The sequence below is a fragment of the Rhincodon typus genome, chromosome 9 (assembly GCF_021869965.1).
Source record: "Rhincodon typus isolate 14 chromosome 9, sRhiTyp1.1, whole genome shotgun sequence".
NCBI classification, from domain to species: domain Eukaryota; kingdom Metazoa; phylum Chordata; class Chondrichthyes; order Orectolobiformes; family Rhincodontidae; genus Rhincodon; species Rhincodon typus.
In genome coordinates this window covers 68,285,388-68,310,406 of record NC_063340.1, presented here as the reverse complement: position 1 = coordinate 68,310,406, position 25,019 = coordinate 68,285,388, and the positions used below count along the sequence as shown (strand labels likewise).

The window sequence follows — 25,019 nt, the reverse complement described above, 5'->3', positions numbered from 1 at the left end:
GTCGCAGATAGATAGGGTGGTGACGGAGACATTTGGCACACTTGCCTTCATTGGTCAATATGCTGGGTATAGGAGTTGGGATGTCATTTTGTGGCTATGCAAGACATTGGTGAGGCTATCTTTAGAAAATTGCATTCTATTCTAATCTCCCTGTTTGAGGAAAGATGTTGATAAACTTGAAAGGGCTTAGAAAAGATTTACAAGGATGTTGCCGGGATTAAAGGGTTTGATCTATAAGGAGAGACTGAGTAGTCTGGGGCTTTTCTCACTGGAGCATCAGAGGCTGAGGGATAACTTTGTAGAGGTTTATAAAATCCTGAGGGCATGGGTGGGGTGAATAGTCAAGATCTTTTTCCTAGGGTAGGAGAGTTCAAAACTACAGAGCATAGGTTTAAATTGAGATTTAAAAAGGGATCTGTGGGGCAACTTTTTCACGTACAGGACGGTGCATATATGGAACAAGCTGCCAGAAGGAGTGACAGAGGCAGGTACAATTATGACATTTAAAAGGCATTTGGATGGGTACATGAATAGGAAGAGTTTAGAGGGATGTAGGCCAACTGCTGGCAAATAGGTCTACATCAGTTTAGGATATTGGTCAGCATAGACGAGTTGGACCAAATGGTCTGTTTCTGTGCTGTGTAACTCTCTGACACACTCCAGCTGCTCTGCAATATTCTTGACCCTGGCATCAGGAAAGCTACAGTCCATCCTGGAATCATGTTTAATACCATGGAAACATTTGATTCCTTCACTATGAAATTTCCTGTAACTATTACCCTTCCATTCTCCTTCCTCTCCCACTGTGTGCCTGAGATGCCCGTGTTGTCACATTCCACCTTTGGCTCATTTCCTCTGATTACATTTTCTTGAAGTATCTTTTTCCATGCTAAAAGTGTAATGAGTTGATTTGCAGTCCTTCCTTTTTATTTCACTGAGCATCACAAGTAGAATTCTTTCATTATCCCCATCAAATTTGTCAAAGTCACAAAAGAAACAAGAGGATATTTTATTTATTTTATTGAAAATGTCACCATTCAGAAAGGAAATTAATCATATCAAAATTAAGTGCAATGTGAACTTGCATTGCAGCTACAGTATGCAGCATAAATGGCATAAAGCAGAGGTTGACAAGAATAAAACTCCTTCAAATGGTGCCCCATTGTACACCTGAATTCCACATGGGAATTGCTGACATTTACAAGAACTTGAAAAATGAGGGGTTTGCCATTGCCAAAAACCATGTTTTCCTTGCTCTCAAAATCTAAAACCCTTTATTACAATGTATGAAGTCAATCTTACATAGAGATGCAGTAACATACAGTGTACCTGGAGGGAAATTGCTTTTTGTTTTAAAAAAAATCTCCTTTCCCAAGACTAGCCACATAATTTGGGTGGGATTCAATTTAAATCCTTTTGATCCATCTACCCTCCCCAACCACAAAACTTCCTTCCCATTAAATTTAAAACTGTATATCTGAATATTTTATGAAGTTAACTTAAATCTGTGAGCCTACACAGAGAATGTAGATCTCGAAATAATTTCATTGATAAAACCGTTATTCTGTGCCAGCACTTCAGACTTCAGCTTCATCAGTTCTTGCTTAATGTCTTCTTCAGACATTTTAGTAATGGGTAAAGCTTTGATATTTGACAAAAATTCTGCAATTATCCTTTCACCATCCTAGAAGATGAAAGAGAAAACACTCATGATTTACAGTGTGCGTTGCTTGCTACAATATTTTAATTTTGTGATATTTTGACCTTTGCTCTGATCATACAGTTAAAGAACTCCATGCAAATTATTTTCCAAGTGAGTCCACTGCTGCATTAAACCAGCTCCTGCACCCCAAAGACTGCAGCTGTTCAGGAGGAGGATCATCATAATCCCCTCCTAGGCACTTAGGATCAGCAGTAAATGCTGACCTTGGCAGCAATGCCCATATTCCACTGAACAAATTAAAATGACAACCTCATAATATTGTAAACCCATAGAACATGCTCACTACCCAATACTGCTAAGCACAAGAGTTGCTGGCAGCTCTCAGTAATGAAGACTTCTGTCTCCAGGGTCTTGATCCAAGGAAAGGCCCACCATGTGTGCCTTAAAAAAAAGGCAGTACAAGTCTCTTGTAGTCTCTCTGGCCTACAGATGACACTCCTGAAGCCTCAACAAGATTTTGCCCAGTAAGTGGCTGCCTGGATTGAAACCCTAAAAAAAATGCTGAACACCCACGTACAGAAAGTGGACTATGGGTCAGGCAAACAGAAGATCATACGTCCAAGTAGCTTTTGATGAATCAAAAGGATTTGGCGGTTTGAAATTCAATGGGGCACTAATATATCTCCCTTTTTCTGTTGCTTACTGTGTCTTTACTTAAATGGGTTTATGGAGATTGAATCAAAATCCTGAATAATACTTTTATTCAACTGATATGGCTATGAAATGGACTTAAAGACCTTTCACAGTAGTGTATTTTTGGGTCAGGTTTAATGTATGGAGTTGGTAGAGTCCACTATGTTCTACGTATGGTCTTTGAATATGTAATGTCATGGCAAGGTCAAATACAAGAGAATTCAACTCAGCATGGAATACTGTTACTTCTGAAATGCAAAATAATTCTGAAGAAGCCAAACATTTGAGCTCTCAGTTGAACCACAAACCTGCTTTTCTTGGCGGGATTTCTTAGCTGCAGGCCCTTCTTCAGAATCCTCAGAATTTCCAATGTTTTGGAACTCCTCAAGCTCCATGGCTTTGTCCTTGGCACTTTGAATAACATGTTTGGGAAACTGAGCAAGCTCAGCTACATGAATACCAAAACTCTGGTCACAGACACCTAAAATTAAATTTAAAAAAACTTTTTAAAGCTATCAATGTTGAGGGTTACATTCGGAATAGAAAAGTTGCAAAATAAAATTTTTTTATGCTCTGGAATTCAGATCATGAAATACTGAAATAAACAAAGCTGAACAAGAATTACAATGTCTGCAAGACAATGCTGTTAATGAACTTCAGGAGCTGAAAGCAGTATCATTAGAGAGATGACGTATGATTACAATAAGACTTACTTTCAGTCTGATCAAAATTAAACTCAAAAATTGAACACCAATTCTGGGTTAAATGTTATGGCAAGAGATTTTGAATTTTTCACTTCTAAATAACATTCCACATTTGCTTAAATTTACAGAACCTGTCAATCACAAAATAATGCCACATATAGTGATTTGAGTAAAACCTCTAATACACTTCCTGTCCAGTCATACAAAGCTGAAAGATCAGTACTTCAAAATTCAAATTGACAACAAAGCTTCCATTATACAGCAACATTCAACAATGGAACCAGACCACTGAACTAGAGTGTGAAATGAGCTGACTATACACATTGAGATTTCAGCGGTCTTGTTAGAATACTTCTGGAAAGTTGCATTCAGTAACAGTCACTAATGCACAAGGTTAAGCTCAAAGACTTGGAAATGACAAAGAAAAACAATATGGGCGCTTCTTAATTCTGTATAAGTGGAATGAGTTGTGAGAAGAATAGTAAATGTCAGAAATTTGAAGGAGAGTAAATGAGACAGCACTTAAATGGAGAAAAAAAAAGACCAAATCATAGAAAACATTAATTGTGATAACGATTCCAAATTAACACAGGAACTTGGTACAAACTGTCAAAATGTTGAATCTTAAGTGATGGCAACAATTACTTCTTTATAGAGACCATCAATTACTGGATTACTCTAAGTACTGGAGACAAAACTCACGATATGCATAAAGCAGTTAGAAGTGGTGATAGGCATTTTCTACAAGCTGTACAGCCATGCAACCACTCAGAATGCAGTTTGGCATGGTATATTGATTTCCACATGGAGTCACTGCTGCACATGGATATTAGAGATCTGCGCAATCGAATATAAAGTTGGGGGAGTGTTGGCTGTGATGGCCAGGAACAGGGAGGGGAACGTTCTGTCATCTATAGCTTTCACAGATGATGAATGACCACATGAGCAGTTTCATAAAAACACTGTAGACTCTAGTCTGACCCTTACAATTTGGTTAGCTTTTCTTTAGCATCTCCAATTCTTTCAGGCTCTATTGCTACCTGTGGGACACTTTGGAATCTTCTTCAGACTCTGAACCTGCGCAGAATTCTATTGCTTGAACCAGCCTCCCCCAACTCTTTGAAGGTACTGCCTTCCAAGTGGCCAAATCACTTCAAAATGAAAAGGTCTATTCTCTTGCATGATCACACCCATTGTTTCTATCTCTGGAACTAGTTTGCCTGGCATGTAAAATTTTATGAACTGGACCTCTACACACTTTCCTTGGAGTCCATTGAACACAGTGGCATTAATTCTGGTCTTCAGTGGAACCTCACCAACTCCTGTCATTAAAACTGCAAGTGTCTTAGAGAATGCTAATCTCCTTCTCCAGCTACTTTGAAAAGTTAAGGCTATTTTCTCCATAAATAGAAAATCCTGATAGGTAATCAGGAGTTTAGTCGTATTTGAATATAACCATATGATTTGCTAGGCTATGGACCACATCCTGCCTGCAGTGCCTCCTGTAGATTTCCTTACCAACAGTTCTCTGTCAAGTGGCCTGGCTTACTACACTGAAAACAGTTTGGGCGGCTACTCACTGTTTACCATGAAGGCTTTATTTTGGGGAAAACAAATATTGGGGATTGTTGTGCTTTCTCATTTCACTTTCTCTTCAGCTGGTTTTGGCTTTGTCTACCCCCATCTTCTCTCTTGCTTGTAAGGATTTCCAGATCTGTTTAATTTGAACAAGGGGTTTGGGTTAACTCAGTCATCCACCAAGAGAGCTACCTGTCTGGGTCTCGAAGATTTTTTGCTCTTCTCCAGGGGTTTTTAAATGGAAGGGGTAGAAAAGAGCACCAGACATAGGAGTGGAAATTAAGCCATTCGCCCATCGAGTCTGGTCTACCATTCAATCATGGCTTTCTCAACCCACCTTCTCCCCATAACAATCAAGAACCTCTCTCTACTCAATCTTGAATATACTCAATGACCTGGTCTCCACAGCCTTCTGTGGAGATGAATTCCATAGATTCACCACTCTGTGGTTGAAGTTTCTCCTCATCTCCGTTCCAAAAGTTCTTCCCTTCACTCTAAGGCTATGCCCTCAAGTCCTAGTCTCTCCTGCTAATGGAAACATCTTCCCAATGTCCACTCTATCCAAGCCTTTCAGCATTCTGTTCTCATTGGGTCTATACTTGATGCAATTTAGAACAGAGTCCTCAAACGTTTCTCATGTTAAGCCTTTCATTCCTGGGATCATTCTCATGAACCTCCTCTGGACCGCTCCAGGGCCAGTATATCGTTCCTCAGATATAGGGCCCAAACTTGCTCACAATATTCTGAATGTGGTCTGACCAGAGCCTTATAAAGCCTCAGAAGTACATCCCTGCTTTTATATTCTAGGCTTCTCAAAATAAATGCCAATATTGCATCTGCTTTCCTAACTACCAACTCAACCTGCAAGTTAACCTTAAGAGAATCTGGACTAGGACTCCCAAGTGCCTTTGTACTTCAGATTTCTGAATTTCTCCCCATTTAGAAAATAGTCTATGCCTCTATTCTTTGTACCAAAGTGCACATCCTCACACTTTCCCATGTTATACTCCTTCATCTAGGTCATTAATGTACAAAGTGCAAAGTTGTGGTCCCCACACTGACCCTTGCAGAACTCCACTTGTCACTGGCTGCCATCCTGAGAAGGACCCTTTTATCTTCACTTTGTTTTCTGCCAGACAGCTAATCATCTAACCATGCTAGTAACTTCCCTCTAACACCATGGGTTCTAATCTTACTCAGCAGCCTCCTGTGTGGCACCTTGTCAAAGGCCTTCTGGGAGTCCAAGTAGATAACATCCATTGGCTCTCCTTTGTCTAACCTGCTTGTTACCTCCTCAAATAATTCTAACAGATTTGTCGGGTATGACCTCTTCTCAATGAAACCATGCTGACTTTGTCCTATTTTAGCATGCCCTTCCAAGTATTCAGAATGTCATCCATCAAAATGAACTCCAAAGTCTTATCATCAACCGAGGTCGGGCTATTCAGCCTGTAATTTCCTGTGTTTTGCCTCACTCCCTTCTTAAATAGAGGGGTTACATTAGAAATTTTCCAATCTTCAGGGGTCCTTCCTGACTCAAGTGATTCCTAAAACATCACTACTAACACCTCCACTATCTCTTCAGCACCCTATGGTGTAGTCCATCCGGTGCAGGTGATTTATCCACCTTCAAACCTTTGTTTTTCTAACACATTCTCCTTGGGGCTGGCCATCACACTCACCTCTGCCACTTCCCACCCCCCTCTCAAAAAAGTATGGGGGAAAAAGGGAGGGATGGAGGGAAAAAAAGCAATTTGAAGCTGAAGCAATTTTAGAGGACAAAGGAAGAGAAAGGTGAGTAAAGATTAAATATTTCGATAAGTGCACAATGGATTTGGGCTGTGTGCAACACATGGAACTTTCAAGACACTATAAATTCAACATGTTGTTTGTAGTTACAATTGCTTCCTTCCCACATTAAATTATAGGCTCTGAAATGAAGGGCCTGCACAGGCTTGCTGGGCTTCAAATAATTCAGCACCAACTGCTTTCCTGAAATGACACTGTTACAAATGCTCAAAATGAGCTGAACCCCAGGTCTCCAATCCTCCTACTCTAGCTGTGTATTACTTATCATGCTTTCATTAGTCAACAGTAATTGCCTTATTTCATATCCATTTATAAAACACAGACCCAGTAGTGCCACTTCTAAAAAAGTGAATAATTTTTGATCTACCTCTGCTCATTTTAACATCATTTTCAACCAGTCTATTTCATCTTAGGAAGTGGTTTGAACTGGATCCTGAGCCCAACTGTGAGAAGCAAATGAATCAATATCACCAGAAATTCTCATTCATCCACTCTTTGCAGTGCTACACTTGATGTGGTTTGGTAAACCACTTCAGGACTTTCAGAACTATAAAGCTGCTAAATGGAATTTGATATCGTAAAGCAATTTGCTCCTATAATTTTTTTTAATTTCAGATAACAAATAAACTAAAATACACTGATTTCATTTGCGCTGCTTCCTCCCCATGCTGTTACATGGGTGAATGTTCCCCGAGTATTTCCACTTTTCCAGAAGATGATATTGCCGGATAAACTCAAAAATAATTCTGAGGCAGGAAACAGGGAGTACATAAAGATTTGAGATAACAAGTACTGCAGATGCTGGAGTCAGAGTCAACACAGTGTGGGTCTCTGATGCTGCGTTCCTCCAGCTCCACACTGTATTGACTCTGACGATATTGCCTTCTAAGCACAATCATGATAATCCTAGAATCCAAAAATTCTCCATTGAGGATATTTTGGCCATCGATGTACAGAATCTTGACTATTTGTTTAGACCGTCTAGTTAACATGAAAAAAAATTAACAGAAATGATCCATTCGAAGAAGAAAGCTGTTAATATTGTACAATATTACTAAAGTAACCAGCAATGTGCTGCACTCCAACAGACTAACTGGAAACTCTGGAATAAGTACCACCATCATTTAATTTGTTCTACACAATAGCATTCAGTTTTTAAGAGTAAACAACATTTCAAGTTGAGTTGATCCAGCTGTTTGTTTGTGCTTTACCTTTCTTTACACGGTACAGCATGGTTAGTGTTTCATCTGTAGTGAGCGCCGTCACATGCAGGTTGTTGACTGTTGGTACTTGGTCAGCTAGCGCAGTCAACTCATGGAAATGAGTGGCAAACATACAAAATGCACAAATCTTGGTGGAAATGTATTCTGATATGGCCCAGGCCAGTCCAAAGCCATCATATGTAGAGGTGCCTCTTCCCAATTCATCAATGATAATGAGAGAGTGTTCAGTTGCTGATCTGGGAAACAACAATGTCAAAGTCAATGCCGAGGGGTCAAAAGGTATCACAAACATGCACAGTGCACTGTAAAACACAACCATCCAAAATTACATGCGTTGATGATGATGGCTTCTTTCCTTGGCAAGATACAAGGAAAAAAAGTTCATCCTTTCCTTACATTTAGCCTCCAACCTCACTTGACATACTAAACTCCTCTTCTTATTAATAAAACAAAGAACTGTGGATGGTGGAGTTCTGAAACAAAAACAGGAATTGCTGGCGAAACTCAGCAAGTCTGGCAGCATCTGTGGGGAGAAAAAAGCGAAGATAATATTTTGAGTCTGGTGGCTCTTCATCAGAACTGATAGCAGCCAGGAGCATGTGGGTACTCATCCTACAGACTGGTGTGTGTATGCGCACGCATGCGTGTGAAACAGGGGGCAGGCACGCAACAGAGAGAGAGAGAGAGAGAGACACAGAGAGAAAGAGAGAGAGAGAGAGAGGGATGGGAGGGGTGGAGACAAATGAAAGTGCTGGAGAAATGGCAGGATTATTGATGGCAGACCAGGACGGAAGGGAAGCTGACTAAGTGATAATAAGAGCAAAGGGTAGCAGAAAATGTGCAGTCTATGCTGAAAGCAAACCATATCATGTGATAACAGGGTGGGTGAGAATGGGTTGGCTATGCTAAAAGCAACCCACATCATAACAGGACCAGATGTGGGGATGGGTTAAAAAAAAAGGGAGGTTGGAATCAGGCTTTAAAGTTAAATGATCTCAATGTTGAGCCCCAGAGGCTGTAGGGTCCCCAAGTGGAAAACAAGATGCCATTCTTCCAGTCTGCGCTGTGGCTCACTTGGAACATTGCAGCAGGCCTGCAACAGAAATGCTGTCACAGGACAACGATGGCATGTTGAAGTGGCATGCGACTGGAAGCTCTGGTTCATTTTTGTTGAAGTGGCAGATGACTAGAAGCTCAGAATCATTTAATTGTAGTTCATTCAATCTAGTCCACGGTATTCAAATTCACAGCATGGTCTCCTTTACATTGGGGAAACAAAGCGTAGACTGGGTAACTGCTTTGCAGAACACCTACGTTGTGTTTGTAAAATAAATGGGCCAGAGTTGCCAGACACCTGCCGCTTTAATACACCATCATTGTCCCATGTCAACATTCTTGTCTTAGGCCTACTGCAGTGCTCCAGTCAGGCTCAGTGCAAGCTTGAAGAACAGCATCTCATTTTCCACTTGGGGACTCTACAGCCTGAGGTCCAACATTGAGTTCAATAACTTTAAAGCCCGATTCCATTCTTCTATGATTTTTACCCAGTCATACGCCCAGTCCTATTATGATATAGGTTGCTTCTGGCACAGACAATCCATTCTCACCTACTCGGTTCTCATTATCAGTTATTCAGCTTCTCTTCTGCCCTGACCTGCCCTTCATTTACCCACCTCTTTCACATCGCTCTCTCTCTCTCTGGTTCCAACTCCACCTATCCACTCACCTCTACTGCCCCATAACCCCCATCCCTCCCTCTCCTACTTCCAACCTTATTTTCAGCATAAATACCAGCTTTTCTTAGCTGCTGTCAGTTCTGATGAAAAGTCTCCAAACTTGAAACATTAACTTTCGTCCCACAGATGCTACCAGACCTGTTGAGTTCCGTCGACAATTTCTGTTCCTCTTCATGTTAGTTTGAATGCTATGCAGACGACCCAACACTTTTTTTTAAATCTACAACCTCCTGGAAACAAGACTTTACACTTAATAGATCTATTCCTGGGATCTGAGCTGCAACTGTACCTTCCTTATTCTCCTCCTATAATCTATATCCTTTAAAAACCTAACCTTGGCAGTAACTGATTACTACTACTGAGGAGCTAAATCACAGGATAGTACATAGGTGCTTGGTTGGTGAGCACTTGCAGCCCTTTTCAGCTCTTTAACCACAGAGGTATATCAATCTCAAAGTTCATAATTTGCAACTTATTATTAATTTATTAAATCTGTAAACGAGATAAGATAACCAAAATAATGTACTGAACATTGATTTTCACTGAATAAGTGAACAGTTTTTAAAACAAAAATCAAGAACAGTACAGCAAAGGAGCACGCTCCTCAGTTCCATCCACTTGGTCTCCAGTGAGTGCTTCCCCCCTCATTATATCCATCTTCAGCACAAATAATTTTGTTTCTAATCAGAGAGGCTACTCCACCTCCTCCGCCCTTTTCCCTGTCCGTCCTGTAAACCTTCTAATCTGGTACATTTAGTTCCCAATCCTGACTTGGCTAATGGAGATCCAATAACTGGTTTAGTAGCACCTTACTTAGGCACACTTTCAAAGGACAGAATTGTCTACTTTAAAAGTGATATGAGACAGATTGCACTAAGAGGACAGAAATTTGTGGACAACGAATCTTAATGCCAACTTATACGGATGCATCTTTATTTGTTCCCACCTTCTGTCCCATCTGCTTTACAGAGGTGCTCCTGACAGGAAACAATTTTTCCTCCAGTTACAACAGAGAAATAGCAGCCTTCACCTACAGAATAGTTCCAGGAAGGTGAAAATTGTTTCAGGAACCCTACCTCAAAATAGATGCTGTCTCCAACATTTCTGCCATAAAGGTTGAAACGCCTTTGAGCTGACTGTCACCAGCACCAACTCGAGCAAGAATGCAATCAACAATACTGATTTCTGCAGAGTCACAGGGTACAAAACAACCAATCTGGGCCATCAGAACCACCACGCCGGTCTGCCGGATATACGTTGATTTACCACCCATGTTTGGACCTATTAAATACAAGTAGAAACATTAGCAGCATGAACAAAGGTGTTTACAACATCAGCCCAGTGAAACATATTTGACTTCAATCATGGCCACTCAGAATTCTACCAAGGAAGAAACGTCTTGTTGCAGTTGATCAAATGGTTTCTCTATATCCACTTTATTGATATGGGGAATTGTTCTCCTTCCTCATTCAAACAGGAGCAAAAAAATAAGTAAGATTATATTAGACGGCTTCAGTCAGGAATAATTTTCATTAAGGAGAAGATTCCTGGCATTATTTGATGCTCAACCAACACCTACACCCCAGATTCACATTCCCCCTCTAGGAAACGTTTGTAGGCAGATTTGGTTTTTTAACGCTATGCCTCTCTTTAGAGATCTTTTATCTTCAAAACTCACTACTGATTGTTGTTACAACATCTCGGTTCACAATCAGAGCTATGTTTTGAGATGTTTTTCGGGAACTTTCAGTAGCTACACAACGACGAAAAGTCCTCGTAACAACAGGTTTTCGCCAGTAACACATTTCAAATACAAGGTTTCCCTGACTCCATTGGAAAGGATTGCCATGCAATCTTTCAAACTAGTTGTTCAGGACAATCTTTAATTATTTATTAAATTATTATTATTTAATACTGAGACCTACATATGGCCATTCATACTATGCACATAAAGAAAGTCTTGCGTTTTTATACAATGCCATTCAGAACCCCCGGGCTATCAAAATGTTTCCAAGCAAATGTATTTTCAAGCAAAGAGAAAAAAATCATAGCAAACCCCTACTGACAGCAAGATTTTTTAAAATATTAACTGAGGGTCAAACGTTGGCCAGGACACTGACAATAATACCCCTCCTCTACTTTGTAACAGTACCATACAATCCGTTACATTCACCTGAGCATGTTGATGGGTTCTGGGTTTAAAATCTCATCTGAAAGATAGCACCTCTACCAGTGCAACACTCCTTCAATACTGCAATGGAGTCAGCCTTGACTTTGAGTTAAAGTTCTGGAGTGAGACTTCAAATTGGAAACTTGAGACTCAAAGACGAAAGTGGCTACCACTAAGCCACAGCTGGTATATCCTAACAAGCAGGGGAAACAAGATGCTCTCATTCCAAACAGAACACACATCAACAATGTTGAGAAAAAATGATCAGTGATTTGAGGTGGAGGAGTGCTCAGTTTCAGCATGTGATAGCTCAATGATCCTTGAATCAAATCAGGCACACAATGTTTATAGTTGACTGAGCATATGCCTTGACTGCAGCTCACAAACTTCTTGTGATGCTCTCCCTCCCTGTACACCTTTAGCATTGGCTGCTGAATTCTGATGTACTGGATTATATCCTTTACATTTACCTTACTGAAACAGCAGCTTTTAACCAGGCAGATTTAGAGACCAGCATTTCCCACCTCTGTTGCTATCTGTTCCTTGTGGTTTGTGTTGCTCTAAATTAATGTGTGCAGATGACAGTCAATTAAATCGTACATCCACAGAAAGCCAACGTCAATGAAGTAAAATCAAGGCTTTGTTTCCAGCATGTTATTTGATCAAAATACAAAGAAAGGAACACCTGACATAATACAGACAGGCTTCACTCGCATAAGTGCCCATCCATTTAGATCCAGTATCCTCTACTGGTAATCAACATAGGAATATAGGAGCCATAGTAAGTCATTCAATCCATTGAGCCTGTTCAACATCCTAGAGAATGTTGGTTCCCACATCCCTTGATGTCATTAGTGTCCAGAAATCAATTGGCATCTATCTTGAACGTACTTAATGACTGCACTTCCACAGACCTCTAAGAAATACCTCCTACAAGTCCTAAATAGATCACCCTTTACTGAGAAAGTACCCATTGGTTCTGCACTCTTGATCCAGGGGAAACATGCTTTCTGCATCGATCCTATATAGCTCTAAGAATTTTGTAAGTTTCAATGAGATCATCTCCCATGCTTCTAAATTCAAGAGGATACAGACCCAGATTCCTCAACGGACAGTCTCACTTTCTTGGGAATTACTCTGATGAACGTCCATCAGGCTCCCTCTACGGCAGTATATGCTTCATGGGGTAAGGGGACCATAACTGCATTTTTACTCCTGTACTCAAATTTCTTGAAGTAAAGGCAAAAGTACCATTACTTTTCCAACTGCCTGCTGCACTTGCATGTTAGCTTTCACTGGTTTGTGAACAAGGGCATCCACGTCTCTTTAAACTTCAATACTCTTCAATTTCTCACCATTTAAATGATGCTCTCTACCTCTATCTATCAAAGATTACAGATAACCTCACATTTATCCACATAATATTCCATGTGCCATGCTATTACCAATTCAGCTTGTCCAATTCTCTTGAAACCTCTTTGTATCATGCTCATGACACATTCTACCAAGTTTGATATCATTCAAATATGACATTTGGTTTCCACATCCAAATCAAGATACAGATTTCAAACAACTGGGACCCAAGTACTTATCCCTATGATACTGCACTAGGCTCAGCCTGCTAACCTGTGAATGACCCAGTTATTCCTACTTTATTTGCTTTCCATCGACTAATGCTCCACCCAAGTCAGTATATTACCACACCAGGTTCTATTGTTGTGTTTACTTATCTCTGGGTGGGAACTCTTTTTTTTTCAAAAAAGTGTCCAAAATCCCAAATTAAACCAGGATCCCCACATTTGCTTCACCTCTGGATATACAAGGCACTAATCTGTGGCTTTCATGTTTGTCAATTCAGACCAGTGATTTCTGTTTATGCCTTCACTACAATAACAGCATCTCTCCCATTTTTACACCCCTATACCTTCAGCCAGAATTTCAATCTTTTATAAACCTAGCTAAACACAAAGATATATAATGATTCCATTCCTTGTTGTAGACTTACTTTACAAGGGCATTTATTACTGGAAAATCCCATGCAAATGGCTGAAGGTTATGGGATAATCAAAGTAGGGTAAATATGTACCTCCTCCTCTTTACTCCATCAAAAGCCTCAGCCTAGTTTCTTTGAATTTATCTTTAAATTAGTCATTTTTTTCTTGTAAAAGTACAAACACTCACCTGTTATTATATGGAACATTTGTTTATTCTTCTCAAAGGTAACATCATTGGGTATGAAGGCCATATCATCCTGAACCTCGATACATGGATGCCTGGAAGCCTTCAAGATAATTCGACCGTGGCCCTTCTCCAGGATCTTAGGCCTTACATATGGCACTGGGGCTCCATTAGATACATGGGCAAAACTGACCACTGCATCCAGTTGAGCAATCACATCATTTAAAGTTTGCTGAGGCTCCACATATCCTGTAAATGTAGAAAAAGATAGCCAATACTGTTCAAAGCCATCATTGGTTTCAGAACAAAGGAAGCATATTTAGCTGTGCCCAAAATTAATGCGCAGGTGGAGAAGGTGTAGGAGCACGTAAAATGTTTGGCATGAACAAGCAGGCCCTGCCTAAACTGGATCTCAATTAAATAAAATGGTGTGGTCTTCTGTCACCAGTCAGACCGGCATCCTTCAGAAGGTGTGAGGGAGAGGGGTGGGAAATAGAGTGTGAAGACTTCAGGGAAGGTGGTGGTAGGATGGTAGATAGCACTTATGCTCCTACAGCAGAGCTTGACTTTTTTTTTTAAAAAATAAAGCTGGCCTACTGGGTCTCTTCTCAACCAAGATCCAATTTCTGCAGATTATTGCAGATCAGGCCATGATGACAGTCAAATTCAGAAGGATATCTTAAAAAGAAAACCACTTCCTCCTTATGGTGCCCTGCTTGCCAGTTCAGGTTACCATGAGGCACAACAGCGAAGGAGCAAGATCAGCACAGTAACAGAATTAACAGTAACTGGACAACATGTACTGTCTCCCCTCCACCCGATTTTCCTCAGGTAGGGGCAATGGGGTTCTAAAGTTTTCAACAGAGCATAAAAGATGCAAGTGAAATGCTCCTTCTGAAGATCATGTGAGCGCAGTATAATAGCCAGCAGCACAGTTAGGCACTTCTAATGCTTAGTTGCAGTTGAAGTGAGAATTTTGGAAGGCACTGTCAGGTGGAATGTTGGTGCTTGATATCCATCACATGATATTGCCAAAAACAAGCAAAGATGGAGTAAGCGTGTTTCACATGATAAGTTCTGACGTAAGTGTAACTTCGTGCACCTCCCTGAATACCCATTCCATTGCAGTAGATTAACATTTTTTTTCTTTATTCATTCACGGGATGAGGGTGTCGCTGGCTCGGCAGCATTTATTGCCCATCCCTAAATTGCCCAAAGGGCTGTTCAGAGTCAACCACATTACTATGGATCTGGAATCACATGTAGGCCAGACCAGGTAAGGATGGCAGTTTCCTTCCCTAAAGGACATTAGTGAACCAGATGGGTTTTTCTGACAATCAGCAGTGGATTCATGGTCAGCATTAGGCTCTTAATTCAGATTAAAATGAGTAGATAAGAAATGGGTGACTAAATTTGCCAGATTTATTCTGGAGGCTAAAATCTTGTTACAAAAGTTATGGAAACACCATAGCTCAAAAGTACACAATGGCCTGCTTGTAGGAGTTTCAAATTAGTCATTCTATAATCACTTGCAATATTTTTAGAAACTGAATGAAGCGCTGGCTGGCACTTTCCTTTCACCTCGGGTGCCTGAATATGAATCCAGTTCATACTAAACATGAAATTCTCCTTTCAGTTGTAATGGTCTCAATCTAGCCCTCAATAGCAGAATTCCCAATTCTGCTGCTACTGACATTCGTACTCAAAGGTCATAAGGTAGGTAGAAACGAGAACAGAAAACATCTAACTGAGTAGTAGGAGAGCTCTAATCAGGCACAGCATATTTCTGTGGGGCAGAGATGGAGAAACCTTGTCTACTTTCTATCTTGGAGTACTTAACGTTGACAATGGATGAAAAAATATTTATCTCCCCTTTAAAAAGGGAAAGCAATCTAAGATAGATAAATTTAATAGCTATGCTACAACTTACCACTGCAACAAAGCAGGAGCACAGCAGAGCTGCAAGTCACACTAACATTTTAAGGCGTCTTTCAAACAGAAACATTAAGGAACCTCTTTCAAACACAGATGAGGAAAGCACTAATATAGCTGAACAAACTGTTCCAGCCATGTCTTAGTTGCAAATCCTGTTGAAAACAATGAAGTACTCAACATTTATTCTAGAACCACATCATTCGGAAGACACTTCATCTGTGATCATTATGGTGAAATTTATGATCTCTACACAAATATTTTACAAGACAGACTTTCAGGAAACACACCTGAAATGAAAGGTTAGTGATAAATTACTGCTTCTTCAGTAATACCATCAATCCATTTCCACTATAGTTAAGAATGCAATAACAATAGCATGCCTCAATTTAGGGAAAAAATGTAATGCTTTCTCTGTAAAGAATAACCTTATTCCATAAAAGAAACAATATCGATTACATACAAATAACAAAAGGCCTTTTCAAATAAATCCATTCAAATTCAACTGAAGCCAGACAGCTTGAAAGACTCAGTTACTGTTTGACTGAAGCTACCCAGTTAGTTTGTAAAATTGTGCTGAATTTACATCAACACATTATGAGGCACAGGTATGTCCACTGTTAACAAATTCAGATTAGTTCATAATGAATTGAATTAAGTACCAATGCAAATGTAATCTCTCATAATTCTGTTTAAATATACAATTGCCTTACTATACCCTTGCTATTTTAACATGAAACTTCACTGAGTATGGTTAACTGTAATTAACTTAAAAATTGTTAGGACGATATAAACCACCGTCAAAACTGAAGATGGCGTAAAGTTGGGTATTATCCACAATTTAATGATGATATTCAAATCTGACAGCAATAATAAACTCCTCCAAAAAACCTGTAATCCCCGCTGTAAAAGGGGACATACCAAGGAACTATGCACTGCCCTATTTTCATAGTGGCAGCAGAACATCAGTGTCATTTACAGTATATTATTTTTATCATCAATAGAAAGATTTATTTAGCAAACAAACCAACCAGACATAAAAATCCTTCTGGTTGATTACTAGCTGGAGTCTCAAAGCACATTATCTAATTAAAATGGATCAAATTCTACAGGCTAATGCTGCAGTTATAAATGAAAAACCACATTCTGAGGAGGCTCTCCATACCAGCTCCGAGCCCCACTACTGCATGGTAACTTCTGTAGCTTCCAAAAATAACAAATAATTGTAAGGAACAGAGTGGTACTGTTGGTGTTCCATTTCTGAAATCAAATCCAGTTAAATGTGTACGATCCACAAATTCCCAAAGTTTTATCAATCACAGCCTTGAAGATACTCAACAACTGAACATCCAACAACTTGCTGTGGCAAAGAAATCAAAAGATTCAATAACCCTCAATGATCATAAATGACTGAACTTTTCTTTCAGACAATGCACCTTAATTCCAGACTCTACAGCCTGGGGAACTGACTTCTCAACAGCCACACAGACAGGTCTGTTAGAATCTACATGCCATGAAACATCTTCCTATTCTTCTAAACTGCAGTGAATACATGCCCAAACTACTCAACCTATCATCATGCAAATCAATCTAGTGAATCTTTGCTGCACCACCTCCAAAGACAAACATATCTTTAAAATAAAATTAACGTGTGCAGCTGGAGATCTGAAACAAACAAAAACAGAAATTGCTGGAGAAACTCAGCAGGTCTGGCAACTTCTGTGGAGAGAAAATAATTAATGTTTCAATTCTAGTGTGCAGTTCTGAAGAAGGATCTTCTGACTTCTCTCCATAGATGCTGCCAGAACTGCTGAAGTTTTCCAGCAATTTCTAAAATCCTTCCTTAGAGAGGGAAAGCAAAACTATATGCAGCACTTTTAGTCTGTTCTTACCAAAGCTCTGCACAACTGTAGCAAACGTTCCTTATTACTGCATCCTAAATCCTCTTGAAATAAGGATCAATGTATCATTTGTCTTTTTAGTTCTGTGTTGTACCAGCATGTCAACTCTTAGCATGAATTTTGCAGAACGTCAATACGGAAATAGTTTAAAATAAAAACAGAAAGGACAGTGGATGCTATAAATCAAAGATAAAAATAGAAATTGCTGGAAAAGCTCAGCAGGTCTGGCAACATCTGTGGAGAAGAATCAGTTAACATTTTGGGTCGAGTGACACTTCCTCAGAAGGGTTTTATACTAGGGTACAACATACTGACCTGATTATAGCATTCTACAGCACTGTGTATTCCTTGCAGTATACTATTCCACATAGATTTCTATCATTACAAAATTTTGATAACATTATTCTGCGTATTAACATCCAAGTCATTAATATAGACTGTAGATAGCCGAGGCCTAGCACTGATCTTCGCAGCACATTAGTTACCGCTGCACTCAAAAATGCCCAATTTATCCCTACTCCCTTTCGGTCGATTGAAGAATGGCCAATCTGTGTTAATATACTACCTCGACACCGTAAGCTCCTGATCTTGAATAATCTTCATTTGTTGAATTCCTTTTAGAAATTGACACATCCTACATCTACTTGCTCAGAATTGTCACAAAGTTGCGACAAGGCTCTCCTGGCCCTTTGTATCCATGCCGATCATCAAGCACCAATTACTGGTTATATTTTCCAGCACTTGGCCCACAGCATTGCAGGATGCACTGCTTCAAGTGTTCACCTAAATACCGGTTAAATATCGTAATGGTTCCAGCCCCTACCACCCTTTCAAGGCAGTGAGTTCCATGTATCCACCAGCCTCAAGGCGAAAAATTCTTCCTTAAATCCCCACTAGACATCCTGCACATTACTTTAAATCTATGGTCCCTGGTTACTAAGGAGAGAAGATTCTTATCTACCCTACCTATGGCCCTCAATTTTGCACTCAGGTCTCTCCTTAGCCATCTCTGTTCCAGGGACAACGCCACAGCCTTCCTAATCTTTCTTCATTGCTGTAACACTACACCCGGAATCTCTTTTGCACCCTCTCTTATGCAATCACATTCATCCAATAGTGAGATAACCGAGATTGCACACAGCACTCCAGCTCAACTGGTAACTAATGTCTTGCACAGTCCAATCATAACTTTCCTGCCCTTTTATTCAATTCCTCGACAAATAAAGGCAAATATCTCATATGCCTTCATAACCACCTCATCCATTGTTCCTGCTGCTTTAACGATCTGTGGACATGCACAGAGGTAAATCTGTTACTCTATACTTTCTAGGGTCCTAGAATTCATCGTGTATTCTTCATCGTAGACAAACAGGAGGCTGGAAGAACCACAGCAAGGCAGGCAGCATCTGGAGAAAAGGGGCAGTCAAATGTTTCCGGTATTACCTATCGTCAGGACTGGATGTGGGGGTACTGAGGAAAAGGGTGGAGACAGAATGATGGCGATGGGTGGACACTGGTGGTAGGTGTTGGTCGATGGGAGGGAGGGTCAGAAGGCAAAATGGAAGGGAGATGAGGGGGACCGGAAGGGAGGCAGGGAATAGGTGGCAAGGTTATTTGAAATTGGAGAACTCAATGTTGAGTCCTCTGGGCTGTAGGGTGCCCAGGCAGAAGATAAGGTGTTGTTCTTCAAATTTGTTTTCCAAGTCACTGCGACACTGGAGGAGGCCGATGACAGACATGTCGGAGGGGGATTGGGATGGCGAGTCAAAATGAGTGGTGACCGGGAGGTTAGGTTGGTCGTTATGGCCAGGCGGAGGTGCTCACCTAGTCTACGTTTGGTCTTACCAATGTTGAGAAGCCCAACTCGGAAGCACCAGATGCAATAGACTAGGTTGGAGGAGATGCAGGTAAAGTTCTGTCTCACTTGGAAGGGTTGTTTAACGCCTTTAATGGAGGCGAGAGAGGTGATGCATGGGCAGGTGTTGCATCTTTTACAGTTACAGGGGAAGGTACCGAACGAATTGGAGAGGGTGGTGGGGACTGTGGCACGACCCAAGGAATGGCGAAGAGAATGGTCCTTGCGGAAGGCAGAGAGGGGTGGGGAAGTGGAAGATGTTCCGGGTGGTGGGGTCTAATTGGGGCTGGTGGAAGCGTTTGAGGATGATATCTTGGATGTGGAGGCTGGTGGTGTGGTAAGTGAGGACATAGAACATAGAACATAACAGCGCAGTACAGGCCCTTCGGCCCTTGATGTTGCGCCGACCTGTGAAACCAATCTGAAGCCCATCTAACCTAAACTATTCTATTATCATCCATATGTTTATCCAATGACCATTTAAATGCCCTTAAAGTTGGCGAGTCTACTACTTCTGCAGGCAGGGCATTCCACGCCCTTACTACTCTCTGAGTAAAGAACCTACCTCTGACATCTGTCCTATATCTATCACCCCTCAATTTAAAGCTATGTCCCCTCGTCACCATCCGAGGAAAAAGGCTCCCACTGTCCACCCTATCTAATCCTCTCACAAGAGGGATCCTATCATTATTATGTTTGGAGGCGGGGTGGTGGTGAAGAGCTGTGGAGCGGGGATTGGAGGAGGTGCTGTACAGGGCTGTCTGGATGACAGGCGGGGGAAATGAACATTCTTTGAAAAAGGCGGACATCCGGGATGCTCGGGAGTGGAATGTCTCCTCGTCAGATCAGATGCAATGGAGACAGAGGATTTGGGGAAACGGGATGGAGTTTTTACAGGATACAGAGTGGGAGGTGGTGTAGTCAAGGTAGCTATGGGAGTCTATGGGTTTATAGTAAATGTCGGTAATTCTTCATTAGTTCTCCCAAACTGCACCACCTCACCTTTCAGGTTTAAATGCCTTTTCCTACTGTTCTAACCATCTGATCAGCCGGTCTATATCAAACTGTAGTCAAAGCTTTTCTCCTTGCTAGCTGCCACACCACCAGTTTCTAAGCTACCTGTAAACTTATTAATCAAATTTCCCATATTTGTGTCTAGATCATCAATACACATAAATAGCAAGGGACAAAGCACTGAATCCTGTCTCTGGACACAAGCTCACAGTCATAAAAACAACTTCCAACTATTACCCTCCATTTCCAGCTACAGCCATTTTGGATCCAATGTGCCGAACTACTCTGGATCATATGAACCCTTACTAGCTTGATCAGTCTACCCACATCCTTGATTGAGGAACTTTCTAATCAAAACTCATTGTGATATTCACAAAGGAGTCAATTTCTGCAATGTCACATCCTCTTTTACACCCCTTGCTGTCTCACCTGAAGATTCTTCACCCTGGAATATTGAGCTGCCATTCCTGTCCCTCCACGATAGCAATGATGTCATACCTTCTTTTGTTAATCAGCAGCCTCAGCTCGACTGCTTTATTCGCAAAACTCCTGCATTAAAAAAAAATCCAATCTTGCCTTGGTCCCTTGTGCCTTAACTTGGTTATATACATTCTGCTTGTCAGACTAATGTGGCTAGTCTTCTATATTTTTCTGTGCATCACCCACCATTGCATCTGCACTTGGTATCTCATCCCCTCGTCAAACTTGTTTAAATAACTTAGCTGCTAGAGTCTTAAAATGAAATGACATTATCAAAATGGAGAAGGTGCACAAAGGATTTACAAGAATGTTACTGGGATTGAAGGGTTTGACTTACAAGGAGAGGCTGGATAGGCTAGTACCTTCTCGCCCCCCACTGCAGAGCGTCGGAGGTTTGGGGTAACCTTATGTCTATAAAATCATAAAGGGCAGAGATAACAATAGCAAGCTTGGGGAGTTCAAAACTAGGAGGGCATAGGTTTAACGTGAGAGGAGAAAGATTGAAAAGGGACCTGAGGGGTAACTTTTTCATGCAGAGGATGGCTTATATGTGGAACAAGCTGCCAGAAGAAGTGGTAGATGTAGATACTTTTACAACATTTAAAAGACGTTTGGACAGGTAATTGAATAGGAAAGGTTTATAGGGATATGGGTCAAACACAAGCAAATCAGACTGTTTTAGTGTGGGAAATCCGGACAACATGGACATGTTGGACCAAAAGTTTGTTTCCATCCTGTACGACTCTGTAACGTCATTAGCAAGCCCCTTGCAAGAAAGTTAAGTCCTGCTACGGTTCAGGCATAACCCATACGACTAGTACAGGTCTCACTTTCCTCAGAAACACACTCAGTGATCCAGAAATCCAAAGCATTCCCTCCTGCAACAATTCTTTAGCCACACATTCAGCTGCTCTAACAGCATACTCCGATGCTTAACAGCAGGTGACACCAGGAGCAATCCAGAAATTACAATCTTTGAGGTCATTATTTTCAATCTCACTCTTGCTCCTCAATTTTAAGAAAATTCACAGAATGAGGGCATTGCTGGTTAAGCCAGCATTTATTACCCATCCCTATGCCCATAAGAGTCAACCACATTGCTACAGGTCTGGCGTCACATACAGGCCAGACTAGGTAAAGATGGCAGTTTCCTTCCCTAAAGGACATTAGTGAGCCAGATGGGTTTTTCTAAACATCAATAATTGTTTCATGGTCATAATTAGATTTTTAATTCTAGATTTTCAAAATTGAATTCAAATTCCATCATCTGGCATAGTGGGATTCAAACCCAGGTCCTCAGAACATTACCTGGAGTACTGGATTAACAGTCCAGTGATAATACCATTAGGCCATCGCCTCCCCTTTATTCTCACTGCAGAGCCTTATCCCTCCTTCTACCTATGTCATTGGTCCTGATGTGAACCACAATCCTTGACTGTTCACCTTCCCCCTTTAGGATGTCGTGTAGCAAGAGATATCCTTGACCTTGGCCCTAAGGAAGTGACAGAACCACACTGGAGTCACTTCAGTGGATGCAGAACGGCCTGTCTGTATATCTCATAACCGAGTCTCCGACCAATGTTGCTCTTCCTTTCTTTCTGCTCTTTGTGCAACTGGACTCTGGCTGCACTCCCCAGAGAAACTGTTACTCTCACCATTTCCAAAAACTTTTCTCAGACTACCTGCTAGCCTCCCTTCTTCTGACTGGTGGTCACCAATTCTTCCTCTGACTGCACTTTGTTAAGCTGACGGGGAGCCATGTCTAAAAACATGCCATCTACATAACACTAACCCTCATGAGTGTGCTGCTGTGTGCCATTGGGTAACATTCAAGCTGGTTAAACGGTGGCACTTCCTACAGATATGATCATCCAGACTGCCAGGAGGATCCAAGACTTACTGCACATTGCAGGCCATGCAACACATGGGACTGAACTCCCCTGCCATACCTCAAGTTCAATTACCTAACTAAAATTTAGAGTAAGTAGAAAATTATTTAAAACAAAAACAATATCTGGCTGCATCTGTGGAGAGTAAGTAGAGTTAATGATTTAGGTCTGATGACCCTTCTCCAGAAGGGTCTTCTGCGTTTATATTTTTGACAAATCAGTTCTCTCTTCTGCACTAGAAATTGATGTTTTTCAAAACAGATTGTAACAGTACCTAACAGCAGTTGTGCAACAACGAATCAACTCATAACTTCCGTGATATCACAAACATTTTGTGAAACTCAGCTCAACAACTCTGGAAGGAAGCTTGCTGTTGCTCCTCCTCTCTCAAAATTGCGTTTAGAATGAAGCCTCTCACCACTCTCTGCTCTTTTTAAAACTTGCTGCTGTGTTTAGAATGATGGTCTTCAAGGGTGAAATAATGAACGATACACTAGAAGGAAGAACTACACTCTCTTCTTTCAAAATGTGGAACGGTATCATTAACATTCAAATGAACAGATCAGTAGGATCTCTCTCTGTTTTCAGTTAAAAACACACAGAGCAACTTGTTTCAGAACGTCTTACCTGCTGAGATATTGATGATTTCTTTAACAATCACATTCTGAGCTTCTTCATACTCCTCCCTACTCTTCATGTAATCCTCATTGTAGGAGGTCAACTTACTACAAGAAAAGTAAGGAAAAAAACATTTGAGCTCACATTCCACAAATTCAGCACCAGAGCAGCACATTTTAAGGATATTTCATCTTTACACTTGGCAAGCAGAGCTCAAAGCTTGTCGCCATTTGTCATGCACTGTACAGTGATAATGTTATAAATGATATTTATAACACTAACAATGAACCAGGACATGCTCCAGTGATATTAAGCATGGTATGTTCAGGATACAGCTCATCCATATATGTGTCCAGTATGGTTAAGCAATCTTCTGTACAAGCTTGATTGAGATTTAGATGAATTGTGAGAAAGGATATTTCCTACAGACAAGGAACAGCCTTCATTTACCCTGTTGATCTTGAGTTTGTTTGATGAGCTGGTGCAGGAGCGATAAGCTGAATGGTTTCCTTTTGCACTAACAATTCTGTGATGCTGTGCATTCTTATGTCATAAGGTTATGCTCTGGCTCTGCATGAACGGAATGTTCACTTAACACCTCATAATACTGTATTTGGTTTCTCAAGCTTCCTAATTAAATTTTAATATTCTGCAGCTGAAACATTCATTAAAATTAGAGAAGTGATTTGTGAAGTCATGCTCCAATTCTCAGCTCTGACCCCTATCTGCAAGATCAGATCTATAGCCCACAGAATGACTATAATTTTTGATCAGCTCTCAAATTATAGACTCCATATTTGCAACACAGAAGGAGGCCATTCTGCTCATCATCTCAAATGTCAAAGATCTGATTACACTAATCCCATTTTCCAGCTCTTGGCCCACAGCCCTTGACGCTATGCCAACACAAATGAACATTTAAGCAGTGTTTAGATGTTGAGAGTTTCTAACTGAACAACCCTTTCGAGGCAATGTGTTCCAGACTCGGACCACCCTCCCACTAAAAGAATTTTCCAATTTTCCTCTTAGATTGAAACAAGGTAGAAAGCGATGTCCACTAGTTACTGATAAAGCCCCTTCTTATCCACCTTTTCTACGCCCCTTATAATGGGGCATTATACAATTACCTGCTGGAAATCATAGACATAGTTTATACCGCTATCGGAAAGAGGTAACGCTGGGTGGCATTAACATGGACATTCATACCTTGCTTACCGAACTTTGCCAAGGATTATGCTGTGTCTTGTATCTACTTGGCTTCTAAAGAAAATTTGGAGGAGCATGTGCTGGTTAGAGAATTAGACCATGATGTCATGATGATGGACAACCACATTAAAGTATATAGAGAAATGGAGGAATGGAGGATAGCCATAAAGAATACAAAGAATCACAGTTAAAAATATATCCCTACTACAGTTAAACGGCAATCAGGAAAGGAGCCCTGGCTTGACTAATCTGCATACTGTTTCCCCACATTCCACACCTCCTCTGCAGTAGTGAGGACAACCAGAATGCAAACTGCAACTCTGGCTAGGATCTGCAAATTCAGTACAGATGACAAAGCAAGGCTGGTTTG

General features: G+C 40.8%; 1 protein-coding gene across 1 annotated transcript in view; it reads right to left on the bottom strand.

The window, feature by feature from the left end:
• Positions 1-592: 592 nt before the first annotated feature.
• Positions 593-25,019, bottom strand: part of msh2 (mutS homolog 2 (E. coli)) — a 146,755-nt gene continuing 122,328 nt past the window's right edge. Inside the window, exons 11-16 of the mRNA XM_048601136.1 lie at positions 23,453-23,550; positions 13,758-14,003; positions 10,483-10,687; positions 7,659-7,906; positions 2,665-2,837; positions 593-1,684 (exon numbers count right to left, since the gene is read on the bottom strand). Of these exons, the coding sequence (XP_048457093.1) occupies positions 1,514-1,684; positions 2,665-2,837; positions 7,659-7,906; positions 10,483-10,687; positions 13,758-14,003; positions 23,453-23,550 (1,141 nt within the window). The 3' untranslated portion in view covers positions 593-1,513. The remainder of the gene's footprint in view (positions 1,685-2,664; positions 2,838-7,658; positions 7,907-10,482; positions 10,688-13,757; positions 14,004-23,452; positions 23,551-25,019) is intronic.